Here is a 24,432-nt window from a genome sequence, read left to right as displayed (position 1 = left end):
TTTTTTATGTTCTTGTTGACCATCCTTCCCTCCCCTCTTCTGCCCTGTGAATTGTTTGTGAGCTTAATTTCCTGTTGGGGTGTTTATCCTTTCCTGATTGGTTTTCAGCTCTCTACATGTATAGAAATATCAACTCATGTGTCATATGTTGTAAATAGTGTCCCCCTTCGCTTGACATTTGTCTTAAAAACTTACAGCGCTTTTTTTTTTTTTTTTTTTTTTTTTTTTGCGGTATGCGGGCTCTTACTGCTGTGGCCTCTCCCGTTGCGGAGCACAGGCACAGCGGCCATGGCTCACGGGCCCAGCTGCTCTGCGGCATGTGGGATCTTCCCGGACCGGGGCACGAACCCGTGTCCCCTGCATCGGCAGGCGGACTCTCAACCACTGCGCCCTTACAGCGCTTTTGCCACTAGCAGATTTTAATTTGTATGTAGTCAAAGCCATCAGTGTTTTCCTTTGGTATTCAGAACTTTGATTTTGCTTAGGGATATCTTTTCTGCCAAAGATTATAAAATATAACTTTATATTTTCTTCCAATACCTTTATGGTTTTGATACTACACTATTTCAAAATATTATCATTATCTTTTCTTTTGAATGACTAGACAATTATCCTAGCCCCTTTATAAGACAAAGGTAAATCTTAAAAGCATAGGGGAAACCCAAAATCATATTTAAATCAAAGACAAATTCTTGGGTTATCTGACCAAGACCACAAACATTAGACTCATATCTCCCCCTTGCCCTGTATTTCATCTGAAAAAAAAATATGGTTTTAATCTTTGGTTAAAATGTGGCTCTTGCCTAGATGAGGAATTTCTTTTTTAAAAAAGTCACTGTAGCAGGAGTCACGTACTAAGAATTAACTCAGGGTTTATTTGCCCTTATGACCACAGGGGAAAAGCCCTGGGACAGCCAGCGCTAAATATACTTTCCACCTCCTCAGACGTTGGACTGAATGGGGATGTGCAGGGGAAGGGTTGACCCCGTTTTCTCAATAGGCACAGAGGCTGGTGTCAGGGCAGCTGAATGGAGTGGGGATGGCCTGCGACACGTCTCTCTGCATCCCTCTGACTTCCGAGTGCGCTGTTAAAACTAATCTGGATAAAAACAAGAAGAATCTCAAGTACCAGATGGTTATTATTCGTTTGAAGACTGTCATATGGCCACTGAGGCAGGAACCAAAAAACAATGTCAGAATGTCAGCCTGTCAACACAGGAAAGAGTTAAAATTCTCAAGTCCCAGTTTGGACTGATGGGGTACATATGGATTTTTAAGACACAAAGCCTGTCCGGTAGTGACATTAAGAATATTTTCATGCCTTACCAGTTGTTTCTTCCAATCTGTTGAATTGTCTAAAGACCCTTTGATGACACTGTGGGAAAATGAATGCAGTAATAATAATGGATATGTTCCAGTCCTCCCAGCAGTGTCCTTAGATTCATACCGATGAGAATTCAGCTGCCAACCATAGCCTTGCTGCCATTTCAGACTAGTCATGGTGTCCTGGTAACCTCAAAGGGGTCTTAGGAAAGGGCTGGGAGTGTGTGAGAGAGGAATAAAGGGACACTAACTTCTCATTAAAACAGCTGGGGCAGCAAGCCAGGTACGATGGCAGCCCAGCATGTGAATGAGGCAGACTCCAACTTTTCTCTCTGGGTTTATAAGGCTTTGGTAATGAGACATCTCCAAGCATCCATTTCTTCTCCCCACCTAAGACCAAAGAGGAGGCATGAGAAAGACCCGTGACCTAAAATCACAAAGAATGTTCCAGTAAGATGACTCTGGTTTCCCTAAGGTTGTTAATAGGGCTTGTGGGTCCGTGGGTTGATAACATGCAGATCTAGGAGACCCTAATTTTAGAACTTTAGGGACTTTTATGGTTCTGCGTGGGCCCTGGAATCTGCATTTTACTTAGTGTGCCTGAAGCTGACGGTCCTGTCCCGCTCTCTGAGAAACTGACACCTCTGCAGATGTCTTTGTCCAGCTTGGCTGGAGCCCTAATTCTGACAAGTAGGAGGAGGGAGCTATGACTAAGGCTGTAAATGCAAGAGAGAAAAATGTGCTGTCTGCACTGGGGACAGTTTGCTAACGTTTGAATAAGAGAAAAGAGAATGGACCACAAGGTACTCCCATGGCAGTTGGAATGTTCTACATTGCTTTCCATATCGCTTAAACTTTGAAGCAAATCCACCTGCCCTCCCATCACCTCTGTCCACATGGAAATAATATTCTGGCTTTCAGCAACACTTACTCTTATAGGTCTCCTGTTTTAGAAGGCACAGAACATGCCAGGAGTTCTGGCCTTTGAGATTGATTCATATGGTCGTGAATTCCCATCCCATGCCTGGGAGGAGTGGGGGTGAAGTCACTCCATGTTGGGTCTTTGATTAGCTCCAGAGCACAGGCTTTTCTGCCCTATGTCATTGGAGAGACTGTAGAATTGGCAATGACCATTTATCAGGGAGTTGGACTGTCTGTGAGGGTCCCCAGTGAATTGCTAGAAGCTTGGACTCTTGCTGAATGGTCATTAACATATTTGTCCAGCCTTCTCAACATTAGCAGGCCCGGCTCAGGGCAATTCCCAGGGGCTAGATACAACCCATGTAGTCATCTTGTTGGAAACAGTGTTTCTAGCATGAAATTATGGGTCATTCAAGAATTCCTCATTCCATCTTACTGTTGATAGCTGATGCTTTTCTGACACTTTATATTGGCAGCCCAATTGATGTGGGCAATCACATGGGCTTCAATATTTAATCCAAGATGGAAACAATGACCAAAGGGAAAGGAGAACTTGAAACTCTGAGTAGATCTCAAAAGCTAGAACCAACAAAAATATTTTGCTGACTATTACCATGTTAATAAGATTGTATTTGAGACCCCAAATCAATGGGCTTTTTTTCTTTATTATTAGAATTAAATTTTATTTGGATTTTATTTTTTAAATTTTTACTGGAGTACAGAACTCTACTCAGTACTCTGTAATGGCCTATATGGCAAATCGATGGTTTTTAGTTTAGCTCCAGACACTGCTTTTTTCAAGTCACATTGATTGGAACAAAAGAACGAAAGCTTTGTGGTGGCATTTCGGTTTGTGCTTTGTCTTGCTTCTCTAAAATGGACATAACTCTTGTCTCTCTCTCTCTCTGCCCCTTAGTGCCGGAACTTTGCCCGTCACCTTCCGTTGCCTAGAAGAAAATCTGGGGATTGATAAGCGTGTAACCAGATTTGTCCTACCAGTTGGAGCAACCATTAACATGGACGGTACAGCCCTTTATGAAGCCGTAGCCGCCATCTTTATAGCCCAGATGAATGGCGTCATCCTAGATGGAGGCCAGATTGTGACCGTAAGGTGAGTGAAATGGGTGGTGTGAAGCACTGAAACAACTTTTGACCTTATCCCCTTCCACGCTAACTCCATTTCACAGAGGCCACTTGAACTGCTGTTCTCCAGTTAGAAGAATGGTGAGGGAAGTAAAGGAGAAGAGGAACTACTGGCAGACTCAAAGGGAAGATTGGTTCAGAAGGAATCAGGCTCATACTAATGCCTTATGTTTGTATTGCCCATGTGAAATTGCTTCAGAAATTTGATATTATTTGATTTTTAACAATCCTGTGACATTGCAAGGCAGTTATTTCTATTATTTAATAGATGCGGAAGCACAGGCTTCAAGGGGCATGGTAGTTTGTCCGAGGCTGTAATACCATCAGTAATGAGCCAGCAGGACTGTCACTGGGGCCAACATCAACTGACTCTGGATCCAGTTTCTCTTTCATTAAAATATGTTCCCTTCAGCATTCCAAGGAGTGACGGCAAAAATGATGAAATACAGGGAGGAAGAGATTCCTCAATATAGCATAACATTATATTACAAATAAACAGCAAATATTTTTTGTTGTTTTTACTAAAGGTATTTTTACCATATGTATTCATCATTTTAAAAAATTCAGAAAGAATACTTTTCCAAGACGTCACATCGCTTCTCTGCAAACTTAAAGATCACACTACTTACATATATTAATTTATCTAATCCTCACAACCACACTATGAGGTATGTACTTGTCTCAGTCAGCTCGGGCTGCTGTAACAAAATACCATAGACTATGGCTCAAACAGCAGATGTTTACTTCTCACAGTTCTGGAGGCTGGGAAGTCCAAGATTAAGGGGCCGGCGGGTTCAGCTCCTGGTGAATGTCCTCTTCCTGACTTGCATATGACTGCCTTCTAGATGTTTGCTCACATGGCCCTACCTTGGTGCATGGAGAGAGAGAGAGCGAGCTCTCTTACATCTCTGCTTATAAGGACACTAATCCCATCATGAGGGCTCTACCTTCATGACCTAATTACTTCCCAAGGCTGTATCTCCAAACACCATCACACTGGAGGTGAGGGCTTGAACAAATGAATTCAGGGGGGACACAACTCAGCCCATAGCAGTATTGTAGGGGAGCCTCAGTTTCCTGTATAATGGGTACAATAATCACATATTCTAGTGTGGCTGAGAGCATAGTCACCTGTCAATAAATGTTAGCTACTAGTATTATTACTATTACTGATGCTTAATAAAATACAGTACTCCTAGGATAGGAAAGAAAAATGTGACTATGATATAGTGAGTGCCGTGATGTTACTCAGTGGAAAACATGCTTTGGGTCAGATTATCAAGCCATCTAAGTCCTGTCCTAACAGATTGCATGTGAGACTGCCAATCTCCCTTGCTTTAAAATTCAAAGACGAATAGAGCTTCTTAATGGCCCTGAATTCTCCCCATTGATGAAGCAACCATGCTTCGCATCAAGCTCACACCATTAGATGAGGACTTAGAGGTGGGAGGATGTACCAGGGAGTGACCAGGTGGTTGAGACTGTGCTTGAATTATTTAAATTTATCCTTTATCTTAACAATGATATGACTGAGAATTTTCACTGGACAAAGGATAAAGTTGGCCAAATATATTTAATACTTGTGCCCCTGGCAACTTCAGCTGAATCTGCCATATCTGTACATGTCACAGGGGCTGTCTCTGGGGGGACCGCCCCCTCTCCATGGAGTGTATGTAGTTCAATGTCTTCAATTTAGTCAGAAAAATATAGCCAAGTCCAGCTTCATTGCTGTGCTTCCAAGTACATTCCTCATCTTTTCATTTCCCTGCAGGCAGGAGAACAGTGGCCAGGAATTCTCAGCAAATTCGTTAAGTCATAGCGTTTTCAATGTGAGGAGGAATCAAGGGACATCAAAAGCCAGTGTGGTATTGGAATCAAGCAGACAAGTGTTCAAATCCCAGCAGACCATGTTCAAGCTGTGTGACCCTAAGTTTCTCCACCCTTCCAATCAGTGGTACTACCGTATGTACCTTGCAGGGTTACTGTGACATTCTGCTGTGATTAATGTGTGTGTGTGGTAACTTGTACAACATCCAAGAACCAGCCATAGGGAAATGAGTCAGGGAAGGACAGGAAAAGCAGGAGGGGATAAAAGGACAGGGGGAGATCACCCCCCAGGGAGCTTCTACAGGACTTACAATGCCCCAGACACTCCACCTGTGGTCAGGTGTAATTGGGATGGAGGAACAGAAAGAGAACCAGCCACCAGGAAGATTTCTTTATAGGATTTTGTCTCACACAACCAAGGGGTAACAAGACAATGTGGCCACAGTACACAGGGATGTGTAAGAGTGACTCATGTAACAGAAGCAACTGATGTAAACAAAATTGCCTAGGCCAAGATCATTGGAACTTGGGAAGCTCCCCTTCCCTGGTGTTCTATCCATCTTGGGAAAATGACTGAGAATTCCCACCTGCCAACTCTCAGGACTAGGGATGTTTTCATTGCAAAGCAGCTCCGGTTGCAATGTGCTGGCCTCTTCTAAGTGCTTTATTTCTGAGCTCCTGATGCCTCTACAAGTGAGACACCATTGTTATCTTCTTTTCTACAGATAAGAAAATCAAGGCACAAAGAGGTTAAGTAAGTTGCCCAAAGTCATGTGGTTAAGTGGCAGAGTTGGGATTTGAACCTAGGTCATTCAACTCTAGAACCTTCACTGATAACCACTACACACTACTACCTCCTATGACCTAGATGGATCTCCCACCAAAATGGAGTTCTTTAAACCCTGACAACAACTCCACGTTAATGGAGCAGGGGAAAAGCAAAGATGGGTTCTAGATCCCACCTAGGGGAAGTGTCTATTCTGTGAAAGCCTAAATGTGGGAAGGATGGCAATGTGGAAAAACCAGTGCAAAACACAAAACCTCCCAGGACCTTTCTTTCCTCATATGTAAGAGTAGGTGAATTTGGGTTCCTCTTGACTGTAAGACCAGGATTCTGAGCTTGGACACACCAGTTGGCAAACCAGTTTGGGAGTCTGATTCTTAGTTTCAAGCCCGAAGACCTACCAAAAAAATTCTGGAATCATATAACCACAAAGAAAGCAGCCCCTTTTTTCTTTTCAGCAGCTAGAAAAGCAAGTTGCAAATCCATGTTTTCATAAGCCTCCTTCCATTTAGAAATGATGATAGCTTTTATAATTAACATCCAGAAAAGAGGAGAAAAAGTCACTACCCTTTGCTGGACCACAGAGGCCCTCTGGTGTCTAGACAGGGCCCTTGAACCCTAGATGAAACCCTCTTCCGGAGACGACTTCAAAATGGTGCTGGGTATGCCCTAGGCATTGCTTGGAAAGCAAGGGATGAGATGCTTCAGAAGGAAAGCCTCCTGTTATTTTATTGTCATGTCTTGGCGCCCTCTTTCTGAATAATGTATTTTCCAGCCCATGGTGGAACGTCCAGGCATCTGAACCTTAGTGCCCTTTGGAATTCTTTTGATTTGCTCTCCCGATGTCCACTCAGTTGTGTCTGGATACTCGCTGTTATGAGTTCTCATGTTAACCTTGGCAACCTTCTCAGACTCTTGCCACGCAGACTAGAAGTCTCTGCTTCTCACAGAGACGTAAAGGGGTGAGCAGAAATGAACGCTGTGGTGTTCCTGTGGAAGGATTAAGGGTGACTTGTTTTTCTTCTTTAATATTTCCTTGCCTGCTTTTAGAGCCACGCTTACCTTGTTTGAGCCCTGTGGTATATTCAGTGAACCGGATGTCATGATGGGGGTAAGACTCTCATCCATGAATTTATGAGTTTCCACCAAGGTTAAGCAGCATCCAAATAGACCCTATTTCCTGGGTCTTGGTCCTCCAGATTTCTTTATTCCTTGGGAGGAGAAGGGGATTTTATGATTGCCGGGAGAAATTAGAGCCGAGAATTGCCTGCCAGGGATGGTTTTGCCAAGACCACTTTCTCTTCCCTTGACCTGGCCTTTTCTGTTCTCACAGCCTCACGGCCACACTGGCCAGCGTTGGGGCAGCCAGTATCCCCAGTGCTGGGCTCGTCACCATGCTCCTCATTCTGACGGCCGTGGGCTTGCCGACCGAGGACATCAGCCTGCTGGTGGCTGTGGACTGGCTGCTGTAAGTGTCTGTGTGTGTGCTTCTGCTGGGGATGTGAACGCTGCCTCCCAGGGGTGGACAAGATGCAGGGCTGCAGCCAGGATCTTCACCAATCCCCCTGAGAAGTCCCCTGTTTCCTTCCTCCTTTCTTCCTTCCAACATCTGCTGAGTGCTTATTTGGGAACCAGAGAAGGAAAAGAATCTTTGAGGGCTTCAGAGTCTAGCGGAGGAAGCAGGTAAATTATAAGACAAAGTTAAAAGCAAAGCTATAAGGGGGGCTTCCCTGGTGGCACAGTGGTTGAGAGTCCGCCTGCCAATGCAGGGGACACGGGTTCGTGCCCCGGTCCAGGAAGCTTCCACATGCGGCGGAGCGGCTGGGCCCGTGAGCCATGGCCGCTGAGCCTGCGCCTCCAGAGCCTGTGCTATAAGGGACCCATACCAAAGCAGGCATAGGATCTCAAAGCACTATGCTGAGTGAACGAAGCACAAAGGAATATATACTGTATGATTCCATTTCTATGATGCTCTAGGAAAGACAATATAATCTCTAGCAATAGAAAGAGACCATGGTTGCCTGGGCCCAGAAGTAGAGGCATGAGGATTGACTGGGAAGGGCACAAAGAAAGCTTTAGGAGGGATAGAAATGTTCCATGTACACAGGTATGCACAGGTGTCCACACTTGTCGAAACTCACCATACCACACGCTTAAAATGGGTACATTTTACTGTATGTAAATTACACTTCAACAAAGTAGATTTTAAAAGAGCACAAACGTAGAAGAATAGCGACAGAGACAGACACACATCCCAGTCTAGGATGGAAGGGCAGAGTGGAGAAGTCAGAAAACAAGGAAGATGGCTGCTGAGTTTGAGGGCCTACAATGCGCCAGCTGCTGCCTCTAACAACCGCCATTTTATAGATAAGAAGCCTGAGGTTTAGGGAGAATGAGTGGAGACTTGGCCCTAGGTCCGCTTGGCTTTGGAGGCTACCAATTCATAATCACGGCCGCATTCAAGCTTCTAAAGGCAGTGATAGCTGAGCTGGATCATGATGGGTAAGTAGAAGTTACCCAGGTGTCCATAACTGTGTTGGGGGCAATAGGACTTTCTGGTCAAGGCCAGCCCGCACAAAGGCACTGAGGCAACAGATCGTATGGGGACCTGTGAGTGGTTTGATATTGTTGGAGCACAGAGTGTAAGGCAAGGAGTGGTAAAAGGTGAGGCAAGATGGACAGCCTTGAGGCCATGCAGAGACGCTTGAACTTGACAGTGTATACATAGCCCAGCTCCCTTTCCCAGTGAAGGGCATTGTCCTAGTGTGGGACTCTCAGCCCATTCCCAAAGGTGGGTCAGTCTAGCCAGATGGTCCCCCAGAAGGAGGTTGGAATCAATTCTTGCTAAGGTCTCACTGGGGCTCTGATATTCTATGGGACGTACACTGATACTTCCGGTCCAGCACTGGAGCTAAGTGACAGGAGCTGGGGGATGCCATTGGCTTCAAAGTCAGAGGCTCGGAGTAACAAGTGCAGAGATCCAAGGCCAAAGTGCTCACACTTATTTTCTTTTTATTACCCTACATTCCATTAGCAATCTTTCTGACATTTATTGACAAAGCTTTTAAGAGCCAGAAGCCACATTTTATGGACTTGAGTTTCCTCAATGCTGAAACAAGTTCCACTCTTCTACAACCGCCCTTCCAAAGAGAGAAACGTGCAAGTGACTGAAGGGAAGAAGGGCATCTGGGAAGGCTAGAAGGAAGCCTGGTCTTTCCAGAAAGCTTGCTTGCTGTTGAAGTGTAGGTTAGAACTGAGAAGTGCACTGAATCTGTTCAACTCAGGAGGGCTGCGAGGAAGGGCACGGATCTTCCTGACTGGTTCTTCCGTCACCAGAGAAATGCTCTGGAAATGCCTTTAGTGGGAAGGTGACGAGCAAAGGAAATGGCTCTTATCTGTCCCTGCCTGTCTCTCTCAGGTGGGGGTGGCGGGGTCCTCAGCGCCACCTTGGTTGCTCTCTGTGCCCTACGCTGGCCCCACGGGGCAATCTTTCTCATGAGGTCCATTCAGACGGGGCAGTCATGGGGGCAGCTGAGATTCGGTGGCGGTGAATCGTGGAAGGATTTGGAGGGAATAGGATGGAGACAAAGGGGTGGGGTTGGATTTGGTTAGGAGGAGGACAAAGAGGAAATGAAGACGGTTGCAACCGCTTGGGGACAGAGCACACAGCAGGATCTCAATAAATGCATGCTAAAAGTCACCCACAGAGCTGCTGCGTGATAACCAGGGGCCTTTCTACACATGAAGAAAGACAGAGGAAGCTATTAAAGTCCCAGCTGCTTCCCTTGTGGCTTCGGCTTACTGAGCCCCCTGCCTCTTTGCCCCTTGAACTTTCGTTGTCATCGAGGGTCCTTTGCCTGCTCCAGTTACGTTGCCTATTCTCTTCTTGGGCTTGTTGCTGAGGCTTGAAATCCACCATTAGAGATTCATCTCTTTAACAGTTATTATTATAGATGCTGCCTCCATTATAATGCAAATGCATTTAAGTGGAAAAATGTACTTGTGTTTTCAGGAATGAAGGAAAGGAGCAGATATTTGGTGGTACCACCATGCTCTTTTTTTTTTTTTTTAACATCTTTATTGGAGTATAATTGCTTTACAATGGTGTGTTAGTTTCTGCTTTATAATAAAGTGAATCAGTTATACATATACATATGTTCCCATATCTCTTCCCTCTTGCATCTCCCTCCCTCCCTCCCTCCCTCCCTCCCTATCCCACCCCTCTAGGCGGTCACAAAGCACCGAGCTGATCTCCCTGTGCTATGGGGCTGCTTCCCACTAGCTATCTATTTTACGTTTGGTAGTGTATATATGTCCATGCCTCTCTCTCGCTTTGTCACAGCTTACCCTTCCCCCTCCCCATCCATGCTCTTTACATCAGTTTAAAGTTAATCCTTAAAGATCACTATGGTGTGTTTAACAGATGAGGAAACTGGGCATCAAAAGGCACAGGGGAACTTGTGCGGCCAGGTCAGGGCCCTTCACGCCACCGCACACAGCATCCTAGTTGGTACCCAGCAGATCTAACAGTGGGGAGGAGGAACAGAGGGGTCCAGAGTCAGAGACGTTGGGGAAAACAGACCGATTCGGGTCACCCCCGGTTCTACATGCTAATCAGAGAATTTTTTGTCTGACCTGGTTTTTCCCCTCTCCCAGGACTAAAACAAAACAAAACAAACAGATTAAGTGGGGACAAATGGGATACAATCAAGGTCTCAGCCACTCTTAGAATTCAAGTCCTCCAGCCCCACCCCCCCAGGTCATTCACTGTGGGCCCTGTCTTTCTGACAGTCATGTGCTTCCAAGCCTGTTGGAGGAGAGTCACCTCATGAAACATTCAAGACCCTGTCTCCTCCTGACCTAAATGTTAGCGAATGGGCGCTCACATGCTCACACTTGCACCCAGAGCAGGGCGTCTTGACTCCAGGGCTGAAACGTGCTGGCAGAGTTGGCTGAACAACAAGAAAATGATGATACATTTGGATCAACTCTATTCATGAAATTGCATTTGAGAAAACTCTACCCCAGGCTGCAGCTGGAAAGGGAAGAGTGATTGAAGGCTCGCCTCGAGTTCTGGGGTCTGATCTCAGATGGAAAGAGGCCCCGTGATCAAGGGAAGAAAGGCAGAGGCAGGAGCCCTGGGTCTGAGCTCTGCACCTAGTCGCTGTGGGGCTGCGGGCGAGTCACTCACTCTCTGGATTCAGCTGTGTCGTGTGTACAATGGGAACAGTAACTTACCGGCTTGAAAGCACAGTCTAGACCCCATGCCCTTGAGTGCCCTTCTAGGTTTAAGACCCAGACTAGGCTTCTGCTGGTGACGGATGTTTGTATACAAATCAGCATGAACGTTCCTTTTCAGAAGCAAAGAAGAAGGGAGGGTAGAGGATCCTGGGAAAGTGTGCATAGGGGTCTGTAGCTAGGTCAGATCTGCTTTGAATTAGGAATGGTTCCACATTCTTTGTCACCAGCAAGAGGAGTTCTGGAAACACGCTCTTGGTCATGGGCGCCGTGGCTGTTGGGTGCCCATCAGCGTGTGAGTGGGGCAGGGGGATGAGTTGAGAGAGGGGGTGCAGAGATTCCCTGGTGACACGTAGTCTGTGGGGGGAGAGCAGAGGCAAAGAACAGGGGGGCATTTCTTTTCCTCCCCAGGCAAGGTTTGTAAGCTTTCAATTTGTAAGCTTTCAACTTTTCAATTTAAAACCAAACAAAGCCCGCAGTGACATTTAACGTGCCAGAGTGTTTGCCAGCTGCTGGAGATCAGCCAGCCTCATTACTGCCCGCCGAGCCCTGGACGTTTTTCAATGAACAGGCTTAGCTGCTCTGTAAATGTCATGGTGGAAACCAAGATTCTGAGCCCTGAAAAGTATCCGAGTCCTAGAACACCGGATGGGTGGGGCTGGTAAAAACAGAACCTTCCCCAGAATCTAAGAAGCCCTTTGTAACAGGAGTCCTTGGCAGGTATATAGGAGATCTTGTGACACCCCTCTCTCTCTGAAGGATTCAGGATGGAAGGCTAACTGTGGGCCAATACCAGGAAGAGATGATAAATAACTGGGTCTGGGAAAAGGAAAGCCAAGTGGATCTATGGCCCACTTATCACATGGGACTGCTAGCGAGATTGTTCCTGGGGACATATTTGCTCATGAGGGGGTATACTTGAGGCGGCACTTATAAGGAAGCCTGAGGGCGCCTCCACCCTGCAGTGGGCACTCAGAGGCTCCCTCATGAGCCTCCCAGGATGGAACGGAGCATTGGTTCTCAAACTCGAGCGTGCACCCAAACCTCCTGGAGATTCAGGAGATCTGGGGAGGGGCCCGAGAAGTAGCTTTTCTGACAGGTTCCCAGGGGATGCTGATGATTGGTCCAGGGACCTGACTTCCAGAAGCAATGGACCAGAATTAGGGAGCAGCAGCTCCTGACCTTAGTATATGAGCATCTCTACTCTTTTTTGAGCACTGGTTGACATCACGTGTATCCATTCAATGAAACTAGATCAAAAGGACACAGGACTCTGACAACTAATGCTCAGTGAGTACCCCTTCACTGTCAGACATTGTTCTAAGCACTTTACATAGACTTGTTTAAAAAGTCGCAGCAAATTATGAGGCAGCTAGTAATATTATCCCTGTTTTACAGTTGAGAAAACTGAGGCTCAGAGCCAAGAAACTTATCTCAGTTTAGTAGATATTAAAGGGCTGAACTGGGATTGAAAGTCAGACAATCCAGCTATTCCTTAGATGTTCCAGGCTTGCCCATCTGTGTTCTCGTTCTCTTATTTAAGACACACATAACTGATTTAACCCTCATTCCATGTCTGGTGGACACCAATCCCTACATCTACCCTATCTCTGAAGAGTCTAGGGGCTCATGTTTAAGCCTTTTGCTTTGATTTCCTATTTCCACTGATTTCTCCTTTTTTCTGCATCTTACCTCATCTTCTTTCTCTGTCATCCTTAGCATGACATCCTTATCCTTTTCGACTAAGTCTTTTCTTCCCCTGCTAAAGTGTCCCTGACTCAACACAGTGTAATTGCCCATCAGGGGGGTGGGGTGGAGGCGGGGCGATAGTTCCACACAGCGAAATCATGTTTTAATGCTCACAAAAGAAATATGTGCTCCTGGAAGGGAGAGGAGGGACCAAGCTCGGGAGAGTTATAAAATGAGAAAGAGAAGTCTCCCTTCACCTACAATTGAATCTTGAAAAGGAGCAGAATATGCGACTCCCTGCAAAATGCCAGTTGGCATGTGGGTTATTTTAAGCTGAAAGCAGTCAAGACCCAGCAGACTCAAGACAAGCTTTTTACCTCCCCTTAACTGCCTACAAGAATTTAGAAAGGAGGCCTATACCAGGAAGAATGCTATTACCAGAGAGAACTTTTTCACCGGAGAGACTTACCTCTGTGGCAGGGCAAACATTTTTTTTACCAAATATTTGCTCTTCCTGTGAATTGTTTCCCCCCGCTCCCTTTCAAGCCCCAGACCCTTATCCCCTTCCTTAGCTTAGGATGGGATATAAACCTCAACTGCCTGACTGCTTTTGAGTCTCCTATTTTTATAAGGCTCAGGTATGTACAAAATTAAATTTTCCTATATGTACAAAATTACACTTGATCTTAGCCATAAGGCTGAGAAGCGATTGTATATGTACAAAATTAAAATTTCAATATAATTATTAGACCAGCCAAAGAATCTAGAAGGGAGGAAGGGAAAATTTTTCCGCCCCTATAACTTCAGGTCTTGTTTCTCTGAAGTAATCACTGCTAATACTAATTTACAGAAAGTAAAATGTTAATAATAGGCATTTATTTTCTTTAAAAAGAAATCCTTTAGTGTCCCCCACACGGGGAACCTCTCCCTACACCTGTTTAGTTCCAGTCTCTGCCTGCCTCGCTGGGCTTCCTGGCTCTCCTCCTCTGTGTCTTCCCCCAGCTTTCAAGACACCTCTCTCATTCTCCTCTGCAAGGGAATCTTGTGTCTCTCTCCTCCTTCTTCTAGATCTTGTCCTGCATCCTAACTTTTCACCACCAAAATATCCAACTGGATGTTCGCTAAACGAAAGACAGTTCTCCTTCTAGAGTTAGTCTGCCACTTCTTAAATAATGATCCATCCCCACCCTGCGTCCTTCACATACCTGCCTACCTCCTTCCCCCAGGTCCTACCCATGTCATAAACGAATGTGGTATCGACTCTCAAAGGGCTAATAGTCTAGTAATGGGGATAGATGTGGTCAAAAAATCCCCACAGTGCTAGGTGCAAAAGAGGAACGTATAAGACGTGATGGAGGAGTAAGATAGGAAGTGATTTGCTCCCCTTTTCGCTTGGACTAATGATGATAGCGGTGAGCAGTTAAGGTTGAGCGCTGAGTTTGGGTCAGGCTCCCTATGAAGCCTTTTATAGGCAGAGTTTGGCTGAGGACCTCTCAGAGGACAGGCGCTCCGTATGGGTTAGCCGTTGTTACCTTCTCCACACGCTTGCAGGTGGACATGACTTTCCGTGTTTTACAAATGAGAAAACTGAGTGGAAAAAGCTGTTTTCTCAGCTAATCCTGCTGGAGCCAGGATTGCAATCCACGCTTCAGTCCAAAATTCACACTCTTAACCAATGCTTCTGTGGGTCCTTCTTCCCTTCCCTAATCCCATGTGGTTTGAGCTCTCAGCTGCCCGGAACTGTGCCAGCCTTCTCAAGGTCTGGGGCCTCAGGCGACCCACCTGCCACACTGTGCACCCTGCATTCTGAGAGGCAGACACAGTGATCTGTTTCTATGAATATTAAGCTGACTCGTATGAAATTGCCAATAGTCGGCCTTTCTGGACACATTAAAATGGGAATTTCACGTGGTTCACTCCAATACCAGGGACCAGATGAATCTTGAGTGACCCTGCCCCCTTGGTTCTGTTCGTCTGTGAGCAGGACTTCCAGACAATCCCACCGTCTTCCTGCCAGAAGATTTAGACTGAAAGAAGGAGAAGGAGAGAGAGCACCTTGGCAAATGCTTTTCTTCCAGGGCACCAGACCCGGCGCCGTAGCATGAAGGGGCTTCGTCAAGCTCCCCTCTTGGTTCTGATTCCCGGTAGTCCCCAAAGAATAGCTATGTCATCTGTAGTGAATTCATTCAGTTAAAGATTCTGCCTTCACCTCTGTCCCCTTCTCAAGGTCCTGACACACCACATCCAGACCCAAGAATAACAGCAGGCCCTCTAAAATTCTTCTTACCAAGCAGCCTAAAAACTCCGGAGGTCAGCAGGGTTTCATGAACGGGTCAGGGCTGTTGGGAGAGAAAATGAAAGTATTTGCCTGTGGAGAAATTTTCCACATGTGAACCATAAATCCCCATATCCTGCTTTTGGCCAGAATCAGACTTCCCCAGAGTTGGTCAGATATTCCCCTGGTGGCCTCAAAAGCAAACTGAAATTTCTGTCTTCCGTCTGCCTCTGTCTACCGTTCCGTCTCCTCGCCGTCTCAGTCAGTCTTCTTGAATAAGTTGATTCTACATAGTACGCCCTCTTCCTCATCTCTCATTCAAGTTTCTAGCGATGGAGAGCAGGCTTCTGTTGTCCCTGCCTCTGTATCGAAACTACCCTTGCCAGGTCAATCATGGCCTCTTCGTTGCTGAAACCAAGAGACACTGGTTTCCCTTATCTCACCTGACCTCCAGGCAATCATGGGTATTGTCCTTCACACCTCTATTTTTGAAACACTCTTCCCCCAAGCTCTTCTAATTTCCTGCCACCTTTGCAGGCTCTTACTCCTTTGCCCAGTCCTTAAATGTTGGTGTCCCTCAGGGTTCTAGTCTAGATTGTCTGCTTGTCTCACTCTAGTTCTCCCCAAGGATGAGCTGAACCTGCCTTGGCACCCACCCGTGGCCTCTCTAGGTGTTGACTCCTAATTTCCTACCTGTAGCTCAGCTGTCTCTCCTGACCTTTAGTCCGTATTCCCAACCACTTGCGGGACATGATACCAGAATCTTTCTCACCCCAACGAGTTGTGTCCCCTACATGTGGTAGCCCTGTCCACTGGTTGTCCAAACCAGAAACTTGGGAGGAATTCTTGACTCTTTTTCTTTTTTATTCTCTATAACCAATCAGTCCTCAAGTCCTGTAATTCTGTCTCCTAAATGTCTCTCAAATTCATCTTTCTCCATATTCCCCACATCTTCACTAAGTGGATTTTGCTCTTTCAGTCTTGCCATCTTTTATAATGGAACAAGCGTGATCCTTCCCTTCCATGGCTCCTTGTCACACACGGGATAAAGTTCTAACTCCTGCACTTGACTGATAAGGCTATACATGATTTGGTCAGTCCTTACTTTCTGCCTCTCACTGTACTCACTAGTCATCCTGAACACTCTTGAGGGCGCCCACCTCTTAGATTTCACACGTATTAGTTCTCTCTTCTCTCTAGCTCACTATCTCAGACCCACCCTTAGCGCCTGACTCAAGACACTTCTATTCAAGCCTTTGCTGGGGCCCAAGTGTAGATAAACTGTCCTGCCTACAAAACCCAAGAACACGCAGCACTTATTCCTATTAGAATCTTACTCTAGTGGGGAATACAGACAAGTAAAGAGAGTGTGGGTCCTACCAGAAAAGAGAACAAAGAAAGGGTCTTTTCTTGCTCTTTACTGCTTGGACACCTGGCATAGCGCACACACTAAGATGCTCGTTATATACCTGTTGAATGAATCAATGAACTAACAAAGAACTCAGCAAGTATTAGAGTCCACATTCTTCTCTTGTTTCCACTTAGCCATTTTCAGGCTTATGTGATCCTGCAATCTTTAATGAGTATTTAAGGCATTCCCATTGTGTCTCTCATTTCACTTAACCCTCGCAACTTCTTGTGAAGTTGGAATTAGCCTCATTCCCTATTTCATGCTCAGGTAAGAAGAGAGAGAGTTAGAACACTTGGGTTAGGGTTTTAGCCCTAAGTCCAGGGCCCTTTGTATGTTGATTTGGGCATCAAACATTAGTCTGCTTTGATTTCACCCCACTCTGTCTTCCATCCATTACTGTCCTGGTGACTGTTTCCATTGGCTAGAGTTCCTCTTCAAATTCAAAGAGACCTGAGCGTATGGAAGAGACATGAGCATCGTGCACATCTGGAGAGCGCTCACCCAGAAATGCTGTTCCCCAAACGTGGTTCAGTGATGGCTCGGGAGAGTGGAGTTTGGTGTCAGAGAAAGCCAAGAGTTGAGGAAGGGGGAGTTTGTGAACTTGTATCACTCATTTGAGTGGAAATGGCTTCATTACGCTGGAAAAGTAATTAACCCTTGAGCATAGTATTTTGTGCTTTTGTCCCCGTGATGTGATATGAGTGATGCTTGTCTCCAAAAGGGGAAGGAGACAGCACATAATGAGTATGAGCTGTGGATCAGGAACTGGCATTATCTTCCCCAAGTTTTGTAAAGTAGGTATTTTGACTGGATGAGAAAAATTCTGGTTGGGGAGGTCACCCAGGTCACACCGTTCGTATGTGGCTGAGCTACATTCAGAATCGGGACTGCCTGGCTCCTGGGTGCTTTGCGTCACATGGCAGACAGTGGATCCTTTTTTTTTTTAGTTTAATTTTATTTATTTATTTATTTTTATACAGCAGTTTCTTATTATCTATTTTATACATATCAGTGTATACATGTCAATCCCAATCTCCCAATTCATCCCACCACCACCACCCGGCCCCTGCTTTCCCCACTTGGTGTCCACATGTTTGTCCTCTACATCTGTGTCTCTATTTCTGCCTTGCAAACCAGTTCCTCTGTACGGGGATTCTGGAGTCACAGTGCCTGTGTCCAAATATGGTTCTGTGACTCTACTAGGGTGTGTGACTTTGGGAAGCCACTTCTTCTCTTTGGGCCTCAGTGTTTCCATCTCTTAAATGTGGATAATAGTCCTTCTTATAGAGTCGTGGTGAGGATTAAATGAGGATATAGAGGTAATATCTATAAGGTATATTCCTATACAAATAAAAGTTAGCTACCATCATCATCACCACCACCATTACCTTTGGTCCCTCTACTTGCCAATAAGGCAGATTCTTCTGGGCCATGAGATAAGTGAGTATTGAAAGCATTCCTCTCCAAGACTTTAGTGCTCTTTGGAATTTAACAATTGATCAGGGGTGTTGGGCGCATGGCTCAGAGCACAGGCCAGGAGGGATGGAAAGTATAGTTGAAAAGCAACAAAGTAGACTACAACTGCATGATGAACAAATAACTCAGCTGTTTAGTTGGGTGTGCTGCCACAGGAATTGGGCTATAAATAGGGTTAATGTTTTCAGGGTAGAGAGTAGCTTAAGCAGGCATGTTTGGATGTTCTACCTAGGAGCTGCCAAAAATATATATTGACTTGATAAGATTAATAGTGATATTAAAAGTATACATCATGCAAAATTAATGTTTTGTGAGTTCTTATTAAATGTCTGGAACTGTGCTAAGCATTTTGTTCACAACAACCCTTATGTAGGGAACACTTTTATTATTTCCATTTTATGAATGAGACAACCAGGGCTCACCAATGTTAAGTATGATCAAGGTTGTCCAACAGGTAAGGGGAAAAGCTGGCATTTCATCCAGGTCTGCCTGCCTCCAGAGTCCATGCTTTTCTTAATACATATTCCTTCTCACCTCCTTATACTGGGGCTTCTTAGTGATCTTGATTTCAAGAGCCTGATTCTGTGGATGACCTCAAGACCCAGTCTTCATTCATGTTAAGACTGTCACGCTGAGGCAGATTCTCTAAAGCGGAAGGGAGGGGAAGAGCCTTCTCAGATGGAGAGATGCCCCTGAGAGTGGAAGCTGGGCTTTGATCTTTATTTTTTCATGGGCAGCATCTTCCTGCTTGAAACCAGAAGGCCAGCTGGCTCCCAAGTTCCTTGCAAGAGAACCAGGCCAGACTCCTCCTAGTACAACTTCATAATTACTGTTCTCTAATGAGAAATAGATTTCATCATAGCAACTAGAATTTATTTTAGGCCTTAGTTCCAAGAACCTATTAAGGTTTCCACTTTGCCTTAAACCAATTCTAGTATCTTCCTTTATTTATTTATTTATTTTATTTTATTTTATTTTTTTGTGGTACGCAGGCCTCTCACTCTTGTGGCCTCTCCCGTTGCGGAGCACAGGCTCCGGATGCACAGGCTCAGTGGCCATGGCGCACATGGCGCCCAGCCGCTCCGCGGCACGTGGGATCCTCCCGGACCGGGGCACGAACCCGTGTCCCCTGCATCGGCAGGTGGACTCTCGACCACTGCGCCACCAGGGAAGCCCTATTTATTTATTTTAAATTGAAGACTAGCGTGCCCTGAACTAAGATGTCTCAGCAGCATTTTTACCTAAACTCCTTCTTTTTCTTTCTTTTCTTTGTGGTTTTCCAGCATCCTTCCTTTTAGAGCTTTGAGTGTCTCATAAGCCTGGTCAAAAGGACTCTTCACACTGATTTAAACTTATGGGTGAGAGACTACAACTTACTCTTAAGAACTTAATTAGTTTTCCTGGTGCTGACGTTCGAAGAGGGGATGTTATCAACCATCCTATTTTTTTCAAGCCAGAACCTGAGAAACAAGATTTGAGGAAGGATTTTTCTCAACCCTTCTTGGTTCAAGAGGCCCTCTGGAAGATTTTATTTTTTTTTTAATTAACAGAGAGCGCATAGGCACTACACATATAGGTCAGGGAGGAAATTGTGACTGGGTTTCTTACCCAACAGCTGTGTCTGTGTATGTGTGTGCTAGGGACAGACTGGGGCCCAGGGGGAAGGCAGTGTTGTTTTGATCCTTACAAAAAAGATGAATTTTCTACTATGGGGGAATTCACAGGTGGTTGCACTTTCCTGTAGAATTAGTAAATAAAATAAGTGGAGGTAATCTGGAATCTTCGAAGAACAGTTTAAATCAAGAGGACTTGCTGGACACAGCTAGGAATGGCTGCAGTCTGGGAGCTAATTCTGAGATCTGGACACATTATTTCCCTCTAATTCTTCCTCCCCTCCTCCTCCTTTCTCTTTTCCTGTTGTTTATTGGACGCTTACCATTCATTAGACATTTTGCTAAGCAATTTACATACATTGTCTCATTTAATTTTCATACGAGCTTATGAGAGGAGTATGATTGTTATCTCCAGTTGACAAACAAGGAAATCAAGGCTCCTAAAAGTAAGTCACTTGCCCCAGACCAGGCAGAGGGAAAGGTAGAGCCAGAACTCAACCCCAGGTCTCTCCGTTCTAGACCTTTGACCTCTCAACCATCACATCGTACTGCTTCCTCACTAAACGTGTCCTGTTCTTTGTCCCCAGGGACAGGATGAGAACATCCGTCAATGTTGTGGGAGACTCTTTTGGGGCTGGGATTGTCTATCACCTCTCCAAGTCTGAGCTGGACACCATTGACTCCCAGCACCGAGTGCATGAAGATATTGAAATGACCAAGACTCAGTCCATTTATGATGACATGAAGAACCACAGGGAAAGCAACTCCAACCAATGTGTCTACGCTGCACACAACTCTGTCATAGTAGATGAGTGCAAGGTACCTTTCCCATTCCTGGATATCGAGACCTGTATATAACAGTGCATGCTCAATTTCTTAAAGCAAACACAAAGCCCTGCATGTATTACTGTCACATTTATTTTTCTAAAGAATCATGTAACTCAAGCGTCTGTGAATCCCAGATCATCTAACTCTGTGTCTAACGTGGCAGGAAATCCACAAGTCTAACGGTGAAAGAGCCAATCGGTTGCTTGTTTTATCCATGTGATATAAAACAATCATTTTGACTCCCCCGTCCATCCACTTCACAAATTCAATCAGTTTTCTTTGAATATTACGCTCAAGAATTTGTGGTTTCTAGGGCCTTGCTGGCTTTCAAATATTCTGTTCGAGTGAAACATCAAGAGAGATACTCAGAATCATTTGATTTACATAGCACAAGTATTCCTTCTTGCTGTATATCATGTATTGATCAAAAGTGTACCCACATGACTTTGTGCAGCCATCTTTCTCTTCATTATTTTTGTGGGAAGGTGAGTTTTCACCTGGCAATCACTTTGCCCCAAGAATGGGGAAGCAATTTCAAGTAAAGAATAACTCTCCTTCAGGACAATTATCCGTAGATGGCTTTAAAAAAACACTATATGTCACATACTGCCTGGCAATACCATTCTTCCTGAAGCATGGATGTTCCGGACTCTTTTCCAAGCTGTTGGATGCTAAGTCTTCAAGCTTGATGGGCTCTGTCCAGCCTTCATTGTAACTAACTTGACATTGTCAAAGTGTCGTGACCAGAGTGAAGCAAACTTGGAGAAACCCTGGCAGGTGAGCAGTGTCAACTCTTAAGGGTTGTAAGTGGCAACTGAGGACAATCTGAACCGAACACAGATTTCTGATACCTTTTTGACTCCTGTTGACGGATCTCATTTAATAGCTAATTTCTCCCTATGTTATTTCTGGGTCATTCCAAATATGTGCCATGGCTTCTGCCAGACAACTAAGGATGACACAGAAGCAACCCCCTCTGCTGGACTGTATCATAGGTGCAGCCACCATCTTTGGTTCATCCCCTCTGTATAAGCTACATGTGTGGGTAAACCAGGGCTCTGATGCAAATTAGGGAGGGACCCCGCCCATCAAGAGGCAATTGCATAAATTAAGTGGTTCAGTGAAAACAATTAAAACTGTTAGAAATTCAGATGCACCTAAATGGTATACGCCATTCTCCTGGAAAGTTCGTGTTTTCCACATCTCAATGATTGTGCTGGCTTATTCTCCATCAAAATGTTAGTTTTGGTAAACAAGGGTCAACATTCCATGGAATAGCTTTATGCTCTATTATATTTAACAAGTATTCATCGTGTGCCTTGTGGGGTTTAATTGAGCACCCCCATCTTATTCCTATGACCTCCTGTATTTTGATTATTAGTCAAGTTTTATTGAGTGCCCATAATCGGCAAAGCCCTGAGTTAGGCACTGGAGGACAGCAAAATGAATGTGCAGTTGTATAGTGGAGATAACAGCTTGATCGCAATTACTTCCCTATGAGGAAAAATAGTAGCAGGAAACAAACTAAAATCACCACATATATTCTTTAACTTTGCAGTTATATATGAGAAGAGTCCTAGTGGTTAACTGCCTTTGGTGCGGCCCTTTCGGAGCGTCTCAGGAGAGGCTTCTTAACGATATTGTGTAGGACAAGTTTTGAGGGAAGTGTATAGGCATGGAGATGTCTTTAGATTTCAGACTTCCTGCACCTTCTTTTTCCCTTAAAGCATATCAAGCACATCAGGACAAATGTGCTTCGTTTATTTTAGCAAAGCAGTTCAGTCCCTAAAGGGAAATGTTGGTCAGCTGTCTCTATCACTGTGAAGTAAGCCCATGAGAGAGACTGTGTCCCTGTTTATCACTGCTGTGCCCTAAAGCAGGGCCAGGCATGCAGTAGGCTGTTCAGATATATTTATTGAGTGTATACGTTTAGCATCTCGACCCCATGCTTTAATTCAGATAACCTTTTTTGCTGGACAGTTTGATAGAGATAGTGGCTCAGTCTTTCGAGGTAATCGACCACCAAACCAACCACCTGCAAACTCGGAGAATTAGTGTTTAGATGGTCAAATGGTGAAACTGAGCAGATCATGGAAATGATGAAACGGCCATATTGGTTTAGTAACTCTTTGGCGGTTTGCAGTTTTTAGTGAAGTGATGGGTTCAGCTCAGTGAAGATTGTGAGGCGAGGCCAGTCAACCCTTCTCGCTCTAGACCAGTTAACTGAGTTGACACCTATATGCAAAGGAGGCAGTCAGAGCTGTGGAGATGAATTTGAAGGCTTTCCCAGAATATCTGAGTCCCATCTACTCCTGCCTTTGAACCTCCTTCTGGTCCATTCTCAGTCTCACTGTTTTAAAAGCTGAGTTGGGAGACATCGCTGCTTACTGCCAGTTCTTCCCTTTTGGCTCTTCCATTACCCAGGTGTTGGGACGGAGCCGGGTGGAATAGACTGGGGGAGCAGAGTCCCTGCTTCCTTTAATCCAGCCAGAAAAAGGAAATGCCAAAAAAGCTGCAGTCCCAGCTACTTCAGAGACACAGGTCTCAGTATTTGAAAACAACAGCCTCCCTGCCCCTGCCACCTGAGCTCTGTCTGGTTTTCCAAAGGCACCATGATTCATAATGTTGCACAGCTATTATCTGGTTCATCACTGAAAGCCAAATAGGTACATTCAAGGTCATGGTGAACAGGCAGCTTGCTCCAGGCAGATAGTTTGTCCCTGGCTGTCTTTCCTGACAGTTCACTGAAGGGGAAACAAGTTTGCTGCCGCTCTGGTCACAACTTTAACCATTCTAAGCATTGTTCTGTCACATTGGTCTCTCTATTTTCAAACTCTTGCCTTGTAACCGTAGTTTGAAGTTATGCAATGTTTTTAATTTTAATCAGAAGAACTGCATGGGATGCTTTCATTTGCTTGTTGCATGGTCTTTTAAAAAAAAAACAATGCGGGGGCCTCATGGGGACCGGAGGAATGAGTAGTTTTTATTTTCATTTGCTTGCTTCGTGAAAGGTTTTCTGTGCCTAGCATGTTGTGTGCGTTCATAACGCATGCCTCTCACTTCCACTTGGGTAAGAAGGAAGGCCAGATTTCTTTCAAACATTGCTGCGTTTGTCATGTCTCCATATTCTAATGCTTCCATAAATCCAGTCTCTCCATTATGTGGAATATCAGTCGTGGGTTTAAGTTTGCACATGACGTTGAGGACAGACAGATGGAAGGTAAGCTAGGAAAACGACTTAGATGTGGAGGGGAATACTTCCCACTCTGTGTAAGGGTTCAGTTCGCTGAGAGCCAGGGAAGCATAATACTGACAGTCTGGAGATTATAGTTGATTAATAAATGTCTGCAATGACATAATTTAGAGATACTGATTTCAGCCTTTTAATTCCCTCCTTTCCTTTTTAATTTTTAAAGCCTGGATAGCTTATATGGTAGAGCCAGACCATCATGATTTGAAAATTGGACGTGTATAAACTCCACCTGGCCTCATTGCAACTGAACCTTTCACGTGCATGAGTAGAACTAGCTGCCTGGTTCTGGACTTTTTTTTCTCTGTGGTTGTTTGGAGTAGCACAAGGGCACTATGTTTTCAGGACTGCATTGTTGTGTGGGGAAGTCTATGGGTAATGAGACACCCTCATAACCCTAAAATCATAGTAGAAGTTATTTATCCCCCAACTTGCAAAGTATCTCTAGTCGCTCAATACCCCCCAAGGCAAATATGTATTTTTTTTTTAATGTTCGCAAATCAGTGTTGAAAACTAAGACCAGTTCAAAATCGATTTGGAAGGAACAATGTTTAAAATTAATATTTAAGTCGTGTAGTGGAACCTGGGTCTGGTGGTCCTCCACGTAACCCCCCAGGTGGTTTTCTGGTTCGTGGCCCGTAAGCTGGATATTGA

At 45.0% G+C, this 24,432-nt stretch overlaps 1 protein-coding gene across 2 annotated transcripts in view; it reads left to right on the top strand.

Moving 5' to 3' along the window:
• Positions 1-24,432, top strand: part of SLC1A2 (solute carrier family 1 member 2) — a 102,481-nt gene that overhangs the window by 68,065 nt on the left and 9,984 nt on the right. For both annotated transcript variants that reach the window (XR_014326390.1, XM_082844945.1), the window contains exons 9-11: positions 3,161-3,355; positions 7,332-7,466; positions 20,288-20,519. Coding sequence is in view for 1 of the 2 variants with exons in the window: in XM_082844945.1 (XP_082701071.1) it covers positions 3,161-3,355; positions 7,332-7,466; positions 20,288-20,519 (562 nt within the window). In the remaining variant the exon portion in view is untranslated. The remainder of the gene's footprint in view (positions 1-3,160; positions 3,356-7,331; positions 7,467-20,287; positions 20,520-24,432) is intronic.

This window comes from Leucopleurus acutus, assembly GCF_964270905.1.
Source record: "Leucopleurus acutus genome assembly, chromosome: 8".
In the NCBI taxonomy this organism is placed as follows: Eukaryota; Metazoa; Chordata; class Mammalia; order Artiodactyla; family Delphinidae; genus Leucopleurus; species Leucopleurus acutus.
The sequence above is the reverse complement of the archived record's forward strand: the minus strand, read 5'-3'. Positions and strand labels throughout refer to the sequence as shown.